At 39.4% G+C, this 21,646-nt stretch overlaps 1 protein-coding gene and 1 long non-coding RNA gene across 4 annotated transcripts in view; both read left to right on the top strand.

Moving 5' to 3' along the window:
* Positions 1-3,918, top strand: part of DNASE2B (deoxyribonuclease 2 beta) — a 33,404-nt gene extending 29,486 nt beyond the window's left edge. For all 3 annotated transcript variants that reach the window (XM_050306749.1, XM_050306748.1, XM_050306747.1), the window contains 3 exons: positions 68-229; positions 1,736-1,933; positions 2,513-3,918. In XM_050306749.1, coding sequence (XP_050162706.1) covers positions 68-229; positions 1,736-1,933; positions 2,513-2,868 — 716 coding nt within the window. In that variant the 3' untranslated portion in view covers positions 2,869-3,918. The remainder of the gene's footprint in view (positions 1-67; positions 230-1,735; positions 1,934-2,512) is intronic.
* A 5,021-nt stretch (positions 3,919-8,939) lies between these two features.
* Positions 8,940-17,890, top strand: LOC126635461 (uncharacterized). Its single transcript, XR_007627721.1, has 4 exons — positions 8,940-10,052; positions 12,260-12,369; positions 14,606-14,672; positions 17,445-17,890. It is a non-coding gene; the product is annotated as an uncharacterized LOC126635461 (long non-coding RNA).
* Positions 17,891-21,646: the final 3,756 nt, after the last annotated feature.

Here is a 21,646-nt window from a genome sequence, read left to right as displayed (position 1 = left end):
GCAGGACATAGCTCTATCATCGGGGCTTTTTCCTCCTTAATTCCTTAGCAATAATTTTTTTTTACAGGATTTCTGCTCTTGGACAAATCACAAGGCTTCTGGGTAATACACAGTGTGCCTCTGTTCCCTCCCATCCCTGAGGATGGTTACGGGTATCCAGCTACTGGGGAGTCCTTTGGACAGACGGCCATCTGTATAACCTTCAAATATGACCAGTTCACTGAAATAGGTATGAAAAGCTTTGCCCTAAGAAAGCCTTTGTCCTACCACAGCTCTCTGATTGCTTTCCTTGAGACTTCACCTCAAAAATTCATTGTTCTTGACCTTTGTTGTCAGATTGGGATACCAAATGGGGCCTGGAGAGAGCATTCTTGGTTTCAGTTATGTTTATCCAATGATTTCCTGCATGAATGTGGGAAATTCGCTCTTCCACTCTGTTTCCATCTCTCCATGGGGATTATTAGGATAATAATAGTCACAAGTGCATATCAAGGGTAAACTAGTCTGTGTATACAAAGTGCTTTGGAAACAAAGTAGGATGATTAATCATTTTTAACAGTAATAGCTCGTTCAGCTATGATCATCTGCAGTTCTAAAACTGTAAGGCAACAACTGCTTGAGCTGAAGCAGTAGCCTTGACTCATCAGAACTATGGAGTATGGAATAAATATCACCTAGAATTTCCCCAGGTATTTTTTGCCACAAAAATCACTAATACTAAATATATTTAAAAAACCAAATAACCAACAAAATTGTAAGATTCAGAACTATCTGACAGTGATAACTGGTACTGGAATCCTGAAAAGGACTGTCAAAAGGCATTACAAGAAGTCATGCTGGCATGCTCCTTAACTCTTTTCACACTGTTTTTTCACTCCTTTCTCAAACCTCAAATCATATTAATGAAACACACATGCTGTGCAAAGTGGCAGGGTGGCCACACCTTAGAGCCATCTAAAGCAGGTTCTTGTTTGTGGAAACATATCTATACACATGTTCAGGGAAAAAGGACAAGAAAATGAGAGGCATATGCTAATGCTTTTCCTGCCTCATCCTCCCAGCTTCTGATAATCTGTGGTTCAGGGATTTCCTGAGCCAGAAAGACTGGAATGTTCCTGATGGACTGGTCTTCCATGAACTCATCTAATGAGCCCATTTGTTCCCTTGCTCTTTATGGTATCCACGGCAAGGACTTCTACAGTTAAGCTGAGCAGTGTTCAGAAAAGTGAATTTCTTCTGCAAATTCAATCCAGACGCTGAAAGTCAAGTTCTGTTCTCCCTAAAACCAAACTAGACCCTCGGGCAGCTCTTTTGTTTGCATTTGGCTTGGCAGCTGTAACTGACTGGAAACTACTTCTGTAAATATAGACAGGTTTGGATTTACACATGCTGTCTGAGTGCTGTGTGGCTGCACAGAGGCTTGAGGATGAGCATGGGTGGAAGTGGCAGTGGACCAAGACCACGGGTTAACAATTCTGCTAATAATGAGGTGTAAGTGGAAAAACCTGAGCGTACTCTCCCAGCCAGTCTATGTGCTGCAGGGCCACCTGGAACACAAAGCAATTACACATATTTTTGGTTGCTAAAATAAGATACTTTAACACCAAACTCATCCAGAGATAGGCTGTGAAGATTAGAAAGGACTTAGGTTTCCTTTCCAGGGCAGAACTTTGCTCTCTTGATTGCTTTGCCCATTTTAATTCTGCATGTGTTCATTTCTGTGGGTTTTTCTCAGACCAACAGATGCTGAGTTATAATCCAGGAATCTACAGTTGTTCCATCCCTAACATCTTCCAAGCTGATCTCCCAAATCTGCTGAAGCTCTGTACAAAGTCCAGGCTGCCCGTGGTCCCCTTGCGCCACCTCACCAAGCTCCAGTCAGCTCATGGGGAAACCTTTCTCCACTTTGCAAAGTCACACTCATTCATAGATGGTAAGAGAACCTGTTGCTCTGTGTATCACACATTCTCAATTGATTCTTAATATATTAATTGATATATTCTTTGACAATTAGTATTTTCTTTGAGGGAAAAAAAGAAGTTCAGCTTCAGAAATAAATGAAACAGAGGGCAAGGAATAGTGTCCCATCTTAATATTCTCTCAGCCCCACAAAGCAAGAAGGTGTCTGTTCCATCCTAAGGTATTCAAGGATGATATTTTCAGAAAATTTATTTCCTGTTATTGAACAGTAACAACAAAGAAGAAATATGGGGTTTGAATCATCTGGGGTCTTTTTGTTATCAAGAAAATTTGCAATTTTTTTGTCCTTTCCTTTTTTCCTGCTGGTTGTTTGTAACAGGTTTTCTAGAAGGAGAAAAATTTAGAAATTAGAAATTTCTAAATTAGAAATGAACTTCTGAAACCAAAGTAAAATTAAGGGGAAGAGGCAAAATCCCCTCTGGCTGACTATGCATTGCAATGAAATGAGTGTAATTTAGAGGATGCTTTTCAGTCTATTCTTAAATGAAGGAACATGAAAGACTAATTTCCCCCACCCTGTGTTATTCCACAGATATCTATGTGGCCTGGATAGCTCAGGAACTGAAGACCGATTTGTTGGCTGAATCCTGGCAGCGTTCTGGCCAAAAACTTTACTCAAATTGCTCTCTCGATTACCATGTCTACAACATAAACCTAATAGGGATGCCATTGAATTGCACCTTTCATTCCATTAACGATCATTCCAAGTGGACTGTTTCAAGGAAATACAAAGATCAGTGGACCTGCATCGGAGACTTAAACCGTGCTGCCGAGCAAGCCTGGAGAAGCGGTGGGTTCATCTGTACACAGAATGAACACATCTACAGTGCCTTCAGGCACCTGATAATCCACTACGAAAGCTGCACTGATGCTTCCACAGGGATATAACAGACCATTCCTTGCAACCAGCACAGCCCTTATCACATAGAAAGTGTGTGAAATATCTGCCTTAAAATCTATTTCCTCTCTGAAAAACAACCCTCACCTTGTTCACTACAAAAGCAGATGGTGTGCAGGCAAATTACAGCTGGTTTTCTCTGGCGTGGGACCCAGAGGCTCTGTGTGTGCTGGGCCATGCTCTGCTCTCTGCCAGCTCCTCACCATCCACGCCAGGATGGGACAGGATGGGATGGGACGCTGTGGCACGAGGCTGCACCAAAGCACGTCACTGTGGGTGCCCTGCACAGGCACCTCTGGAGCAACTTGTGAGTGGGGCTGTATGCGGGATGGGAAGGACAACAGAAACCTCTCTCCTGAGCTGGGTTGTCAGGAATGGGCAGTTAGCAGGGGACAAGTACCCCAAAATACCTCACAATCACCCTGTATTTCAGATGCTGTTGAGATAAATTACAGCATTTCTGCTCAGTTTGCGCTGAATCTCTTAAAGAGCTGATTAAATCCAGACAGGGGGATGAGTAGATCTGTGGATAGGAAGGCTTCATTTTTACATGATATATTTTTAGAGAATAAATGCATTTTAAAACATCTTTAAATCATCTGTAACCAATAGCTTGGGAGTATTTCTAGTGCTTTTATTAATGTACAACAATCTTATAAACAAATAAACGTGTTCAAAATTTGAATAAGCAAAATAAGAAAAAAAACCAATCTGTTGGCAGTCTCCCTCTTCCATCTGTATAGTTATTTGTGGTTCGTTACAATGTTTTATAGCTGCCAAAGGAAAAATGGAGACAATTGGAAAAAAAAATAAAGTGAAGAAAATATTTGAAGGAAGATGTTATTTAATCTACATTTTCACATTACAACAAATGTGACTGTTAAATTTCCAATATCTCCATTCTCAGGCTTAGGACCTAAAGTTTGCATGGACTTATTGTAAAGACAAGGCTAATTTGCAAAATCCTGATACACTCTTGGGTTCAGATTTCAGAAGTGTATCTGCATTAATATGTTCCTAAATATATTTATGGAGTTCTATCTCACTCGTAATTTTTTTCCTGAATTGCTAATATAAACTCCAGTCTGAAAAGTTGGCTGTCCCACTAATATTTCTGTTTTGCTGAGTTCATAGTTCCTACCACTGATTCTCCACAAGTGTCTTAAAAGGAATTAGACAGGAAGAAATGCCCCACAACCACAAGAGGCTGTCAAATAATGTATCGAGCCTTCATAATGAAGGGAACTGTGCAGGAATAGGTTTCAAAATTATCTGGATCAAAAGCAAACCCGCATCTCATATCTCAGTGAAAATAGTGTAGATAGCTTAGATATCCTGCACAAAATGTTTTTGTGTTTTTTTTTTTTTTTTTTCTCTGCATATGACCCAATAACATTTTGATAATTTGCTTGGTAATGTTTTCTCTTTGATGCTTGTGAAATTGTTTAACATATGTAACTTTCATTGTTTTGCTAGCTGTGGTTGTGCAACACCTTTTGGGGCAGCAAAAATTGCCAGTGACACAGAACACCGTGCCGTGGGATGGTAGGGCATCACTCAGATAAGCCAAGATAAAATTAATCTGTCTGGCCCACCTTTTCAGGGCAGACACTAACCTAACCTGCCTCTCTGAGCTCTGGCAGCTTGGCCGTAGGTTTGTGTACGCGTGATCTCAGTGTATAGGGCTGGTGAGAAACCCTCCACTGGAGACAGAGATGGTGAGGCTCCCTGTGGTGCATCAGAGAGCACCTGGACCTGTGGCACAACCTGTAATTATGGTATTTTCAAATGCTCAGCCTCAGCATTTGGGTTCACAGAGTTGGACAGCAAAGAGTCTCTGTCCCACTGGTTGGCACAGCAGTGTTACTACAGCCCTGCTTCCCAGGCTACAGGTCTGTCACTTGACTTTAAGTGCTGATTGCTGTTCTTAATTATTTGATCAATTGGTAGCTGTCGTAAGGCTAGACTACTTAAGCATTTACTGGAGTAACTTAAGCATTCCTCTTTCAGTATACCCAGGACCGGTTGCCTCCATTTTATACCTGAGGAGGTAGAAAGAGCAGTGGGAAGGTGCAGAGAAACAGCTGTACCATACAGCAGTACAAGCACCTCAATATACAGACTCATTTCAGTGGTGTGGCAATAAACAGGCTGCAGATCTAGTTCTCTCACGTTTTAGCTGTAAACAGCTTTAATTCAGTTTTGCTATTGTTGTGTAATTTCAGTATTTGCATATCGTAGTATTTCTACTACACATTATGAAATGTGGGCAGGCTCTTTGTTTCCCAAAACAGACTGATAATCAACAAAATAAACCAAATAGATTTTTCAGGGGTTTGTAACTCAAAGACTCTCTGTGCGTGCAAGACCCACTTACTCAACCTCATATGCCCTTACAGCGTGTACTGTGATCAATCATTAGTGTGGAAGACTTACTTACTTTTTGCCTATTTTATGTGCATATATACATATTCATAAAGGTTTTAAATTTAAAAATATGCTGTTCTATTTTAAAATGCCAAACACTCAAGAAATGCCTGCCTGTCCCAGTGATTCTGTGTTGCCTCTGCTGCCCACTGTGACCCTTTTGACTGGAGAGGCTGGTTGCTGCAGTAGGAGACGTGGTACAGCCCCTGTGCAATTTCAGGGGGACGCGCCCAGCAAAACTGACTCTACCGGAGGGCACAAGCACTGGACCCTGGCATGGAGAAGGAATAAAGCTGCCCTCTTGTCTGCAAACCTGGAGTATCTTCTCAGCGTGCAGGTATGGCTGTCCTGACCCTTGGGCTCTGTTCTAGTTAGACTAAATGAGAACATTTATTATACATGAAAATTGTTTGCCGAGGGAGTAGGAGAGGCCAAAAGAAAACATTATTAATCCACTAAACATTACTGTACTGCAGCCAAGTTTGTAACAAACACAACAGTAGGGATTGTTGTTTGGTATAAATTGCCTTGTAATCATTTCCACAAGCTGAGGCTCAGTCCCGGCACGCCTGACACGCTTGCGAGGTGCGGGAAATGCAGATACAGCCTCTTGAAATACACGCCTGCCATTTACATCTCTTGCCCTCACCACTGCTACTGCCATGCCAGAGCAAGGGCAGGGCTGCTCAAAAAGCCATGATGATTTTTCTGTAAACCCCTGTATCCCTGAGGATGCTTCTCTAACACTGGTAATTGTGGGTCAGTAGGGCAGTGGTTTGCTGTGTTGGAACAGTGCTATTTTACACATTTAATGCAGGAGGTCCACGGATTTGACATTGAAGAAAAGCTAAACATAAAAAAAAAAAAGTGAAGACTTAAAAATTTAAAGTGTTTGAAATTTAATTCCAGATGGGCAATTACAATAAATTGTAAACTGGAACACAGGCAGAGGCATTGCAGCCTGAGCCCACTTCACAGGGCAGCCTTTGTGATGGAATTGCTTCTGGTGTCTCCACAATGACTGAACATACCCTGTGCTCTCATTATGTGAGTGATGAACAGCGTATTGGAGAATTTCTCAAGGACACCTGGGGCTCCATGCCAGCTGCCCGCCAGCAAGTCAAAGGAAGTTCTGGGAGAAATTTCTCTGAGTTTCCCGTCTCCAAGGCATGCTAACTTAGCCTGGTGCTTGGACTTGTCACAGGGGTCCACAGGCATCCTTCTGAACCAGAGCAAAGTCTGCTTCAAAGGTGCGTGATGGCACTTCTAAAAGTACAGCAGTCCTGCACAAATTAAGTTTTGATCATTTGATCATCAGGAGGTTTTGATCATTTCACTGTCAGTAACACCCAGTATTCCAGCTATCCTTACAAACCACACACACTGTTCCCCTCTCAGTTTTGTGCAGTTTTCTGCTCTCAACCCCCAAACCCGGGAAGTTTCCAGTAAACACATCTAACATAAGCACCTGTGTCAAACAGGGCTTCCTCAGCTTCCCTGCAGCATGAAGGGAGAAGGTTATTTTTACAAAGACATATGGGCCTCTCATCTCTCTCTTTTGTTTAAATGTACAGACTCCTGGCTTCTGACAGTAGTGAAATGCTCTATAACATCATTGTGAGAAAAGTTTTTAATGTATCAAACCATCCTTGGCATTATTAACCTAGTCACATAATTATCCATGGAGAAACTTACACTCATATGTTAACGCCCATAAATTATTGTGTGAATCTCTTATACCTTTATTTTCAGTTTCTGGGAAAGATACATCACTGGGTACTTAATATAGCAATTGCTTCAGAAGGTGTAAGCTGCCTGTGCCCGCGGTGAAATGTTCGGAGGCAGAGTTGTGCTGGAAGTGTCATCTAAAAGCTCAGTAAGCCAAAGTCTAACTGTGCTCAGAATGTGATGCAAGAATATGATGCACCTCTTTAATTTCACAAGAGATTTCTTAAAAAGACAGGAATTTAAAAATGTGAACAAACAGAAATTGATGGTAGACTAAGTGTGAAAAAAAACATCTTGTAGGGAACAAATTCTTCATAGTACAAGGCAGAGAGCCTGATCTGACATTCCAAGCTAGGATAGCAATATCGGTGTTTTCTAGATATCCTCATACCTTGAATATCTTAGCCATATCTACCACTTTTCTATTTAGACTGGAGATACCAGAATAAAGATCTAATCTGCTGAATTTTCTCATAATCCTTACAAATTTGGCATGAAGGCAGTAAAAGAAGTTGTGTTATGGACCCAGAAATCAGTTGTAACACTTTCAGATCTTGGCCTCAGACAGCATAATCTAATTTTTTAATGCAGATCTATTGTATGCTTATCTTTACGGTTTTAAAATTATTTATCCTAGTATTACAAATATGCTATTCTATGCATATATGTTCATTTTACTAAAACGGTTAAATATAAAACATTAGGACATGAGAAATATATCTTGCTTTTTATAAATAGCTGTGTTACACTTTTACTCAAGTGATTTTAGTAAGTCCTTTTGATTTTATTTTTTCATTTGCCTTTGCTTGACTTTTCTTCACAAGGTGTCTGGTGACTATTCTGATTCTTCTGTAAGAGGGATAAAAGTAAGGAACATTCTTCCCCTCCTTTGATCACTTTGCAGCTTGGGAACTGCAAAGCCATACTCAAATATTCAAAGGTTACAGGAGCAGAGCATAGCATTTAATGTTGCATGCTAGAATAAAGGCAATTGCTACAAGTGGTTCACTGCAGACCAGTAGTTCTAGCATTGCCTAATTTATTAATCATAGAAATGTTGCATGCAAATTAGCCACAGAGTTGTGCATCATAATACAGTAATGCAAAAATCTGTCTTCGCATGTATTAATGCCCACAAATTATGGATATCACACTACAGCATTACATGGTTTTCCCATTACACTCCAAAACTTGCCAAATGCTCGCTAAAAGCTGTGTTACTGAGCATTTTCTTTTTGTTCCTTACTTCTGGCTTTCTAAAGTGTGAGAGTATTTAGCTCCAGGGCATTTTTGTGTCTTCCTTTTCCTTTCTGGGCTAACATTCTGCCAGTTCTGCCAGCCAACCATCAAGATTTCTCTTGCTATATTGCAGTTTAAAAATTTATTTTTGCACCGGTATGAGAATAGTCGGCAGCACTGTCCTTCCCTGCTCTGAAAGCTGCTCCATTTCACGTCCTGATCTCATAAATCTAGGCATTCCACAAGGGAAATCTACATCTTTTCCTCTCTTGCTTTCTTAATGCTCCAAATATTTCTTTCAGGAAAGTCAAGGTGAGAATAAAGCAACTGACAATGTTGCATAGAATATTTTGCAAAAAAAAGACCATGGAAGAATTTCTGCACAACAAATAGGGATAATTTGTGAGTTGTATTCCCAGCCACTCACAAACTTGACCTCCTCTTACTGTCAAAAGATGGGAAGAAACAGAGAAATGGGAGCAAAGAGAGTTTGCAGGAAAAAGGGAGAAGAAGGAATAAGACAACTGCAGGTGAGCAAGACAGAGAGAGCAAGGGAAGAGGAGAAGGAGCATTAGGATTGTCAACACCAAGGAGGTCAGAGACCTTGAGTGTGGTGACAGAGAAACCTTAGGAGTTAGCTGTGCAGAAATCCAGTTTACAGGATATTTAATTAATGTGATAGATACTTCACATCTATCCATTGTACAGATACAGTCTCCATAGGCTACGCCGCAGAGATAAAAATGAAAGGCTTAAACTGAAGTGACTTAGCCAAGTACTAAAAAAACACAAAACAAACCAACACCCTAGAGGAAGTCGCTCCCTCTCTGTTACCAAACTACAAGAGGTGAGGTAAGGCAAAGTCAAAAGCATTAAATAGATAAAGTAGGTGAGAGAAATTCATAAGCTAGGCTAACCAGTTTGAACCACACATATTTGAACAAGATGCTAAACCATTCTTTTAAAAGAAGGAAGTAACGATTAAGGTTTAAAGCCAAAACAAAAATACAATAAAAACAAGAGACACAAAACATTAACAGGAGTAACTGCAGATCATTTCATTACAGCTGGTGATGCTAAAGTGAGGTGCATTTATTCTTGCAGTATGGAAAGAACTGCAGGCAAAAAAAGTAATACAAATACAAAAGAAAATAAACAGAAAATACACAGAAAATACACAGCAATAAGGAAACTGATGCCTTTAACACTTTGCTTTGGGGATTGTTATTACAGATACATTTACAACATATGGTCCATTATTGTCAGGTTAAAAATCAAGCTTTGTTCAGAAACTTCCTTCAGTTTCATCTCTGATCCTGCTTTACTCTCCAGCACTAAACAAACTACCATTGGTCTAATATAGTAGTTTCTCACTGCACTGAGTGTCAAAATCAGAAAGTATTCCTAGGTATTACTTACTGTCACTTGGCTCATGGTGGCTATTTTGTCACCTCCTGGTCTTGGGTCCCACAGAGGAATAATGGCAGTATAGAAGCTGTAGCTCTATAAAAAGTGTCATCTTAATATCAGAGGAGGAGCTAGCCATAAGGGGTTGGCTTCACAGATGTAAATATTTCATAATTTATTTAGCAACGTGGCTTTTCTTTTTCCCCCAGGCAAAAACTTTAACAAAGGAATAGGTCTGCTGCAACAAAGGAAATAACAGCAAAAGCAGGGACAAGGACACATCCTAACCCCACTAATATCATCAGGAATTTGCCTTCATCTTCAGTGGGAACACAGCTTCAAAGACATGGGAATCACCCATAAAACCTGAAGGGTAAAATCTGAACCTTCCATAGTCTATGACACAAACTGTGTTTAGAGGGTGATAGCATAGTCCTGACATGATGAAAATGTTCCCTGCAGGAGTTGCATGTCCTTGTCCTGACCACAGCCTTGGCCCCAGCACTGCCAGAGTGGCTGTTAGGACAGATCTCAGAGAGGTCTCATGCACAGGCAGCTTCTTTGAAAGAACTTCTCTGAGGCAGGACTACACAGGAGCTGGCCAGAGATGAACTTCCTCTTGGTGGACACTTTGTCTCTCTTTGTTCATGGCTGTACTTTCAGTGTCCAAGTCAGGAAGAAGTGACATTCCCACCTTTAGAGGTGTACTTTTTCACATCTGAGTAACTTAAGATATTCTTTCAAGGCCTATCTCTGGCAGAATGAAGGCTGAAAGCTATATCTCCTCAGTCCTACTTTGTGTTGTTAGAACTGAGGGAGATGGGCCATGTGGATATAAAGACTCTTCTCTAGGGAGATTTAAGATCTCCCTTGAGGACTAAGAACATCTTCTGGGTGCACACTGCCTGCTAAATGCTATGAATGTGGGAAAGCCAGGATGAGGGAACTCATTCCTGAGTACCTCTGCAGGTCTTGTTTTGGTACTGGCACCATATAGCAAAGTAGAAATTAAAAGAGCAGAGATACCATTCTTCTGCTAACAGCAGAATTAGTTTCCCCCTCGTTCCTTTGGATGACTATGCTTCTGTTGCTGGGAGCACATAATGGAACATGGTATCAAGTCCCTGTATGTGTGTAATGTGCAATCTGGAGAGGTGGTTACACCCTTGATGAGTGAGTTTATCTGTTCCTCGTCCTCCTGTTTTAGCTCTATGAGAAAAGGTACTCCTCTCTCTGTCCTTCATTATTCCTTGGTCACCAAAATAAGTCTGACAACACAGACACTTTCAAATAAAACAAATTCCAAAGAATGGTAGGTGTTTCAGGAAAATGTTCCATGGAAGTGTGTACCCTAACTAAGGCCTCTCCATTGATTTAAAATTCTATTTCAGATGTTTCATATGGCATCTGCACCACCAGACCATTGCAGGCTGTATCAAGAAAGCAGGAAACCCTTTCAGAAAAGTAGCTTAAAAATAACTATGTTTAACATATGCTAATATGTCTTTGTACTGTACAGCAATGATTTTCAGTCCCTGGGTGTAAAGACATTAGTGTAAGATTAGTAAGTAACCTTTAATAAAGCCACAAATGACTATGAAATAAAAGTTCATGCATATTTTCCATACATTTAATTTCTTAATGAAGCCTGGAAAATTACAGGGAAATTCCAAAACCTTTGCTCTTTGGAAGTCAGACCTATCTTGTATGTCAAAATATACAATTGGGTTTTCTTTGAGAGAGCTAGCATTGCTCAGGGCCCTGCCGGTATAGAGAACTTGAGATTTCAATACTTTTTTTAAAATAAAAGGCAGTATTTCTTTAATGCTAAATTCCTTTGGATTCTAGTGTCCTCACTGTTAACAATCAGCACATTTACAGTCACTCTAAGAAGTGAGGAATGAATCATGTGGTTTGGCTCCTTTGAAAATCATATGCTTTGAAAATGCTATTTGAATTTGTGGGTTTATCTTGGTAGTCCAACTGAAATGACCATCAGCTAGACAGATAGGACACTAAAGGTGAAACACAGTATTGCAGATAAGAAACTAATCTGTTTGTCATGGTTCCCATCTTCTCTGGGTATATGAGCCCAGCTCTTTGTGGGATCAAGTGACACTTAAACATAGCACTATTGAGCACAACTGGTTTGATTATCTTTTCCTGTACCACAGTATTTTAACAAAGTGAAACTGAGCAGCTTCATGGCTCTTACCGCTTATACCGTGAGCACAGTGTCTTCCCTAAGCAAGGGAAGTTTCACAGGCTAACAGCATTTGAAGTAAGTCCAGTGTAAATTAAATGTAGTGTTGTGTAAAGCATGACAGTAAGGTCAACAGAGTAAAAATTAGAAGAGCCAAACTTTAGATAAATTTATGAATGCACTCTACAAATGAATACATATTTGTGCAAAGTATTCGAGAGAAGAGAAATATATTTCCTCTGAAAGGATGTAGGTGTGGCTACTGCAGTGTACCACGGAGATTAAAAAAAATCCTGTTGCTGTGTTCTTGTTGTGTTTGAAGTAATAATTAGAGTTTGCGTCAAGTTTGAATGATAACTATTACCTTCTTCACACAGATCTTCTAAGCTTGAGAGACCAGTTTTCAAAAGCTCTCTAGCAAAGTTATTATGTTACAAGCATTACTCCATCAGAAGAAACTGTAAAAGGATGATCCAAAATACTCAGGGTGAGTCCTGGTTTTTCAGTATCTTCTCAGGATTTGGCTTCAAAAAGGAAAGTCAGCTTTTCTGACAGTAATCTTTCATAATTACAAATGAAAATGATGCAGTTGGCAGACTCTCAACAGCCTTGGAAATTGGACATAATACATTCAAAGGCACAAGCCTTTAAAATATTTCACATGTAGACACTGTTAGCTAATATTCTCAATTAGAATGCATGCTTTTGTTCCTAAAGAAAACCACCAATGCTATTTCTTTTACTGCTGATACAGGTTTGTATCTGTTAATGCTTTGAATTTTCTGATCTGGATACTCCTAGAGGGAGTACTTTAAACTCCCATAGCACTCTGTCCCGGATAGCTCAACACTGAAAAGGATTGCAGTAAGTCTTGTATATGGCTGTATGAACACACTACATATGAAGAGAAGCTTACACCTGAAGAACTTAGTACCGTGAAATAAAGCATTCAAAAGAGAGGAAGTATAGAACTACTGTACAACTTTGATTTGGCCTGTTATGGCTATCCTTTACAACTGGACCATCTTTTGTTTTGTGTACAAAATCTACAGCTTGCTCAGATAATGTGTAGGGGGTTTGCTGGCTTTTAATCCTTTGTATTAAGTGTGTAGTCTTCTGGTATTATTTATTGCTCATTAGCAAGCTCTATCCCAGAACTTAATTCTGTCATAGGAGTTTCCCAGAACTTAATTCTGTGTCAGGAGTTTGATATGTTTAGCTGAAAGAACAAGTGAGAACAAAATTTTAAGCCTCAGCCTGGATAAAAGCCTGGAAAATTATGCATTTAGTTGTTTAAAAAAAAAAATAATCTGGAATGATATGCTAATAATCCTTGACAGAAACCTGCAAAGAGACTGCAATCATCTGAGCAGTATATTCTACTTAAGCTTTAAAAAAGTACAACAGAATTTGCTATTGATAAATAACTTCTGTTTCGGATCGAGAGCAGTTTTGTTGGGATCTCCAGCAATGCCATCACTCCATCTCTCAATGATTTTGTGGTTGGCATCATATCCACAATATCAGCCTTGCAGGCTGTGTAACAAGCTAATGATGCAACCCTTAAGGAAAAACATGGAGGTACTTGTAGGATGACAAAGTTCCACCACACAAATACAGAAAGAAATAATTGAGATTAGGTGAGGCTGCAGTCAAACATGAAGCATTAAAATACTGTTTACAAACAAACATAGAACCAATTAAACTGAATTTATGTAAACTATTTAATTAGCAGATTAGAAAGCCTGATGTTACCTGTGTGATCTTCTGGTCTGACTTCCGGTATAATGGAGAGCAGATTTTCCTGAAATCATTCCCGTCTGAACTAGATTGTATCATTTTAAGGGGGAAACATACATGTTGATCTAAATATCAACAGAAAAGTTGCCATAATTCTTGGTAACCCTCTCAATGGTTAATTAGAGGTAACTAGAAATTAAGATTGCAGCTCTGAGATCTCTGTCTCCCGGAGCTAAGGCATGGATTTTTAAATGGATATTTACAACACAAAATATATTACATATATTTATATATTATTTATATTATGTATAACACAAACATAAAGGGCCCCTCTTAACCTTCTATTTGATAAGCTAAATAGATGGAACTCCTTGAGCCCCACATTAGAAGGAGAGTATCCCTTAATCACATCTCATCTCTATCCTGTGAAATCCTTCTAATTTTTCATCACTCTATTTGAATTTAGGGCCCAAACCCCATTTACAACATTCCACTTTTCCTTGTATTGGTGCCAGATACAGATGAAGTATAGATCTCTTTATTCTTTCTCAATATTTACTTGCTTGGGCAATCAAGAGTTGGCTTCCCTATTTTAGTCACCGCATCAGAGACATAGTGATTGTGGTCTATTAGTCTCCAGCTGCTTTTCAGTGACTTTCATTTCCAGCAGAAGACTCCCTAAGAGATTTGGTGGGCCCTTGTTCTTTCTAGACCATATGTTCTGCTTATTTATTCATATAAAGCAAAAATGCTTTCACACTAATCTTGTAGGAGAATAAGCCACAAAGGGATGTACCAGAGGTTACCATGAAGTATTTGTGAAGAAAGACACTGAGCACAGAACAGATCTCCTGAATCCCATATTGGCACTACAATATTGCACATTTCCATGGGAGGCTGAATTGCAAATGCCATGGCCAGATGCATTGTCAGCTGATGGATACAATCCCAGTACTGAATTGAATGCTGTAATTTCTTTCCAGATGTATTTAAAACTCTTCTGGTTCAATAAGAAAGCAGGACCTGAAGCCTAACTCTTTCCTGCCAAAGGTAACTGTGCCATACCTGCTCTTTCATAAATAATCCTTCACAAATTTAGGAAATTAAGTATTTTCCCAAACGGGAGAAAAATATGATCCATTTGGAAATACAGACAAAAGAAATATTTTAGCTAATTAATTTAGCTAATTCTTCCTTGTCAATTTGTACAGTAACTTTTAGTGAAATGGTGCTTTTGATTCTGTCCTCTGTCTCCTACTGCAGAGAACAAAGATTGTATTCAGCATCAGTCTGCGCTGTGTAAAGCACCAAACTTGTTGAACCATGCAGACCAAGCAAAAGAGAACCTGTGATAAAAGGTCTAACTTAAGAGCAGATTTCACGATGACTTTAATTTCTTTGTTCAGTCAAACCCTGTGCACCAGACAGGACTGGCTCTGACAAGCTTCTACAGAAAAATGATACAAAAGAGACTGAAATCTAGGCCACAGCTACAAATAATTCTTAGGAAGCTCTCTGGATTTCCTGGAGGGCAAGGTGTGGCTCTGTGCGTGGGAGGTAAATGCTTGTGTTTTTCTGTTACTAGTAATTAGGTGCAGTTTGAGTTTCATTAATAAGAGCTACCTATGCATGCTGGAAAAAAAGTTTATCTGACACTGGGATTATATGTTACTAGCTAAATGTCTTACCTTGTGTGTTATCTTTGTTATTTTGTGATTAGCACTTTAAAATGTCCATGATATTTTATCAGTATATAAGAAAAAAAAGTTCTGTTGCAGAGAGTTTAAAATATAAAAGAGAAGGAAATCTCCTGGTAAACCTCCAAGTTATCCCACCAGTCTGTCTAACATTTCAGAACCACTTCTCGCATTAGCATTTCTTTTTATTAGCTTTAGTCATTTTGCTTTTGATGTTGTTTATAATTACTGCCAAATGCAAAAATAGGCTTTCCAGAAATTTACCAGGAACACCCAGCATCGAAATATCAGTCTTAAAAGATATGATAAACCAGTAAAGAAAGAGCATCTTATCAGGGGAAAAGGGCTGGGTAGCCTTAAATAGAAGAGATATTGCAATTCTAGTGACTATTCATCGAAATCTAGTGATGCAAACAGGAAAAAAAGCAAACCTGTAATGTAGCTAAAAATGCCTGTTAAATTATTTTAAAAGTCCATTTGTTACACAGTTCAACCCCATACCATCTGAATATTATGGTAGTTATTCTAAAATTCTTAATTCTTATAAAACACCTTTTTTACTCCATTTTGAGGTTTCATAGCATTACAGGTTTTCAGGCCAGAAGAAAGCACCACGAATCTCCAGCCTGACCTTTTGCAGGGTGCAGGTGGCAATTAGATCAAGTAATGTGTACATCATTTCTGGTGTACATAATTTCTGGTGGAGATAAAACACTTCCTTTGGAAAAAAAATCCACCTTCTTGATTTAGAGATTTCAAGTGGCAAGGAATACTTCCCAGGCCTATCAATTTATTTTTTTCCCAAGGTTTAGTTAGTCCAGAGGGTTCTCTCTAGGTTCTGGTTTTGTTTTGTAATCAAAAAATGGCTCAGCTTTCAAACGCTACATCATTTAAAAGATTTGTCTTCTAAACTGAAGACTTCTATGATTATTCTCTTTATTTATGTAATTCAAGGTGAGTTAGTGCTCATGTAATTCATTGATGGGATAGAGATTAAGGTTCTGAAGCCCTGGTAAGAAGGGTTTCTGGGTCCCAAAGAAACCATATACTCCTGCTTAACTAGTTTCTCAGTTTTTGTCTTGGCATCAGGGCAAGATGTACTGCTCCACCAACCAAAGCCCTGCTGCTGTGCTCTCCACATGTATCCACATGGACAGCATTCCTGTGTGCTCTTGCTTGCTTTTCTGTATTGCTGCTTTTCATAGTGCAGCCCTCCATCAGATAACTAAACTACGATTTTCCTTCCTAGCAATATAAGCCTGCACTTAGCTATCCTAAAATACACATTGTTCAAGGTAGCTCACCTTTCCAAAGATTCTTGTAGAACTGTGGACTGTATCACTTTACAATGTCTGTTTCTTATGCAAATATTATCTTATAAATTTGTAAAATAACTAATATCTGTCACTAGCTATTTATACATGCTTCTCACTTTTTAATAATGCTAGGTAGAAAATTATTCCTGACTATTTTTTCCCAATTAAAAATGTGAAGTATATATTCAGAACTAAGTGTAATATAGCCAGACACTGAAATGTGATAAAATATTTAAGCAATGTATTTTGCTTATTCTTGATAACATATATATTGATACCATGAAGAGTGATCTTCAAGGAGAACAACAGTTTCACTTGAGACCTTTTACTTTGTAACAGAATAGTTATAATTTCTTTAGTACCTTTAGTAGCACAGGCAAATTGTGTTGCAATAATTCTGGACAAGGAGAAAATTCTTGTATATTTGGGGGCAACCTGCACACAGAAAAAGAAGCAAAATTATTTGCTATACCAAGTTCTATTTATTTCAGCAAAATTATTCCGCTACTGTACAAATACGTCCTAATGTGAAGTGACAGAAATTCAATAAATAAAATGAAAACACAAGGTAGCATATTCTGAAAAATATCTGCCTAGAAAGGAGTCATACTCTAATCCTGGATAAACTCTTTCCCTACGTGAAGCAATGTTTTACTGAGGCTGCTCAAGCTATTTGTTATTGCCACCAGCAGAGAGATACAAGCACCACTTCCTACAAAGAGAACCACACTCTGCAAGAAGCACAAGTTTATTTCTACATACTCACATCATTGATGAAATGTTGCCATTGACTACCTTCCCTTTTACAGGACAATTCTTTAGAAAAGGACAGTGATCTCAGAAGCAGCACAACGAATTCAGCAAAATACCAGCCTGGAAACAGTAGGTGCTTCTTCAGTACTTTGCCATCAGTAGCTATTGGATAAACTTCTCAGAAAGTGTAATGTACCAAATTAAAATTTTGTTGTTCATAGAATTTCTATTTGGGGAAGTATTCCAATTTTCTGCACTAGGCACTTGAAACTGCAGCAACCTCCATTACATTTTTTTCCCCAGCTAATATACAATTAATGCATTATGTAGTAGTTATAATCTACTAACTAACCAGAAGTGCTGACAGACTTGTAGTAAATCAAACACCCAGTATTAACCAGGCTGATCTGGTTATCAGATTAAGATAATGGCCAGCTGTGCCATCTTGATAAATCCTGTGGGAAGAAGTTATTGTAATGTCAGTTATAACTACATGGTTACTACTGTGTTGACATCCATACATAAAGCAACTGTGAAGTAACTTTTTAAACTCTAATGAGTTTGAAACTCAACAGTCATATGTATGTCTGTTGTTCAGAGAAGAGCAACCAGGCTGGTGAAGGGACTGGAGCACAGGTCCTATGAGGAGAGGCTGAGGGAGCTGGGGTTGTTCAGCCTGGAGAAGAGGAGGCTCAGGGGTGACCTCATCACTCTCTACAACTACCTGAGAGGAGGTTATAGCCAGGTGGGGGTCGATCTCTTTTCCCAGGCAATCAGCAGTAGGACAACAGGGCACAGGGCTTAAGCTCTGCCAGGGGAGGTTTAGGTTGGATCTTAGAAAGAAGTTCTTTACAGAGAGAGTGATCAGGCATTGGAATGGTCTGCCCAGAGAGGTGGTGGATCCACTGTCCCTGGAGGTTTTTAAGACAAGGCTGGATGTGGCACTGAGTGCCATGATCTGGTAACCACAGTGGGGTTGGATCAAGGGTTGCACTTGGTGATCTCGGAGGTCTCTTCCAACCCAGTTAATGCTATGATTCTATGTATCAGACTAGGGAATTTCCATAATTTTTAAATAATACTTTTGCAAGGGTTTTTTTTTGCAAGAATACCACGTAAAATGCCTTCTTTTTTAAATGCTCTCCTTTGCTTCAATTTTCCTGAGATTGTTTAAGTCTTGCTCTGTCAGACTTCCAAAAGCTTTACTTCTTTTTCTTTTTCACAAGCACATACACACATGTTCTGAGATGTTTTACACAGACATTTGAATGCATCACTGATCACTGTTCTTTGCATGGTGCAGCAAGAGGGTTGAACTGCTGCACCTTCAAGAAGGGCAGGATGGGAGAGCCAGGGAACTACAGGTCTGCCAGCCTCACCCCTTTCCCCAGGATGACTCTGGAGCAAATACTCCTGGAAGACATTTCCTAGCACCTGAGATACACAAAGGTGACCAAGAACAGATGGTGTAATGTGGCTCTACCAAGGGCAAACCTTTGATGGGAAGACTGGCTCAACAGAGGAGGAGCAGTGCTTGCTATTTACCTTGACTTTAGGGAGGCCTTCAACATGGACTCCCACAGTGAGAATATTGAGACCTGACCAGGAGTCCACTCTTCATCCCTTTCAAGAAGAGAGTGCCTCAGCCACTAGCTCTTTGGTCCAGCATTTTCTGTATATCTTACTCTGCACACAGCAACAGCTTCAGCTAGAATGTAAGGTAATGGAAGAATGAAGACAATTCTCACCCCAGGAAAACCTGCAGGCTTGGGATTTGATTGTTCCATTGAAAGGTAAGATGATAATCTCCAGAGGCTGGAAAGTCCTGTCTTCTGCATCCTACTTTAACTTTTGAACTACCTGCTAAGGAAAGCCACTATCACTAACTTTGCTACACAGTTCGTGCTGTTAGGCAGTCCCTGGGAACACCTACCAGAGAGAAGCTGCAAGTGAGAGCGTGAAAAATGTTTGTTTTGAGGGGCCTGGTAAGGCTCAGGCATGATCAAAGCTGTACTAACTGCTCTGCAGTCTCAAGGTTGAGGTGCTTACAGGCATAACAAAAGCAGACCTTTAGGACACCTCTTCATTATCTATACAGCACCATGAAGAGACAGGAGAACTAGCTTTGAATGCAAGAATAAGAAGAGTACCTTCACCTTAGTTCAGTACTCTGCTCCTGCCAGTTGGCCTCCCAGGCATTGCTCAGGGACCTGCTGCAAAACACTGCCAGGCCCCAGCTCGTGTTGCCTCTCCACATCAATTTGTGCTGTTAAATATATGAGCCTCCCTGACACTGGTACACAGCACTGACTTCAAAAGCTGAGGTAGATTCTTCATCACCAGAGTGTTTGGAGGGCATAAATATCCTGCTGAAGGTTTTGAGGACCTCAATAAAGCTAACCCTTGAGGGAACCCTAAGAAGCCACCTTACTTCTTAGTGATGTTGTGGTGTGACCTCATGTTCCTTGTATTGCCCCTCTCCTCACCAGTTTTAGATCCATGACAATACTGATTCCAACTGTGTAATATTGGACATTTCATCCTAGAGAAAAATCAGTCACTTCTCTCTTGTGCTCTACTCTACTAACACACCAAGAATCCTTAGACCAGAGGTACTGCAGAAACTGTCCTCAGAATCTTCTGATATTCAAATTACTATTACCACTTGGTGGTTTATCTGTTTTAAAAACAATCACAAGGACTTCTGGCCCACTGATTCCAAGGGGAAATTGCATGTGCCTTGTTAACAAGGCAATGTAACAACAGTCAAAGTCAATAATTTTAAAAACCCACATATACAACAGCTTTTTTTATTATTTTTCAAATGAAAATCAGTATTCTGTATGAAGAAATAAAAAATCCAGTGCTGGGCATATCTCTCTTCCAACATAGACAACGGTTTATTTGGTTTGGAGCATTGCATTTTCTGGGGCATTTTGTTCAGTATAATGAATCTTGAAGACAAGTGGTATGTCCTGTCAACCTTCTGGTAATGAAATTAAGAAAAACAAAACAGGAAAACAGCAAAATGCTGGTTATTACTTAAACCACACACCCCCCCCAAAACCCTGACAAAAAAACCTCCAATTGGTTCTCTAATAATTTACTGAATTCAGAGGCACCTTTTATCAACTTTTCTCACTTCTGTCTATATTTTCTAACTTATTTTCCTCTTCCCAGATGAATTTTTGTCCTTTCAACTTAATAACAAAGTATTTTTTCAATATTTCGAAATGACAGGAGAGAATACATAAAAATAGTGCTCTGTTGATACAACTCAAAATCTTGCTTCACTACTGCAGCTGGGTCAGTGGTAATTTACAGAAAGGTTTCCTCCAAAATTCCTTAGTGCTGACATGGAATGAATGTCTTCATTCATCATTCTCTACTGGAGAGCTTACTTGTTCATTTACACAAATTAAAGCTACTGGTGGGGGAAGGGTGTGTTTGTTTTTTTGGTTTTAGTTTGTTGGTTGGTTTTAGTGGGGGCTTTTTGTTGGTTGTTTTGGTTTTAACCAAGCAGCTTCTTCCGAAAGATGGTTTCTTGGCAATGATATGTAAGTTGTAAACTAAGGGTATCCTGGTTAAAATGTTATTTGCACAGAACAGACTTCATAGCGAAAACAATCAAAAGACCCTGGAATTCCTATGAAAAAATTACACTAATACTATGCATGCATTTATTAGTTGGGCCTTCCATTGAAGTTGTAATTGTACCTTGTCAGTGATCTCTACCAAGTCCACAATGTGTGGTGTATTTTATTGCTCCTCCCCTGCCTTAGGAAGTTCTTGTATTTTTGCGTATCATTATTTTGTTCCTGTGAGTCCTTGGAAGAAAAGTATTTGAATAATATTAGGAGGTTGTCTTCCCTCTTGCTGGGAGGGAGAAAAGATAATGTGTTTTTTCCACATGTAAGGACTCGGCGATCCCAACAAAAACACTATTGCAAATTGGAACTACAAACAACACAGAACTCCCTGTGTGCTCTGCTAACAGCAGTGATGAAAATCTCTGCTAATGACTGAGAGATACCCTTGCAATCTCTGACATCTGAATCAGCTAGAGAGATAAAGTTACTTGGTTAATGTATTTTCAACAAAATCCTCCAAAATTCAATTACCATGGAAACTACTTATCCTTAAGGCATGAAGGATTGCTGAAATACTTTCTCCTGACAAAAATGGGAGTGAGGCCAGAAAAATATTGGGTTGTGCATAATGAGGCCTTTGATCTTCCCTTTACATCTGTGTTAATTAG

Source organism: Myiozetetes cayanensis, unplaced genomic scaffold (assembly GCF_022539395.1).
Source record: "Myiozetetes cayanensis isolate MyiCay16 unplaced genomic scaffold, myiCay2020 scf12, whole genome shotgun sequence".
NCBI lineage: Eukaryota > Metazoa > Chordata > Aves > Passeriformes > Tyrannidae > Myiozetetes > Myiozetetes cayanensis.
Note: the sequence above shows the minus strand (reverse complement) of the source record. Positions and strands in the feature narration are given on the sequence as shown.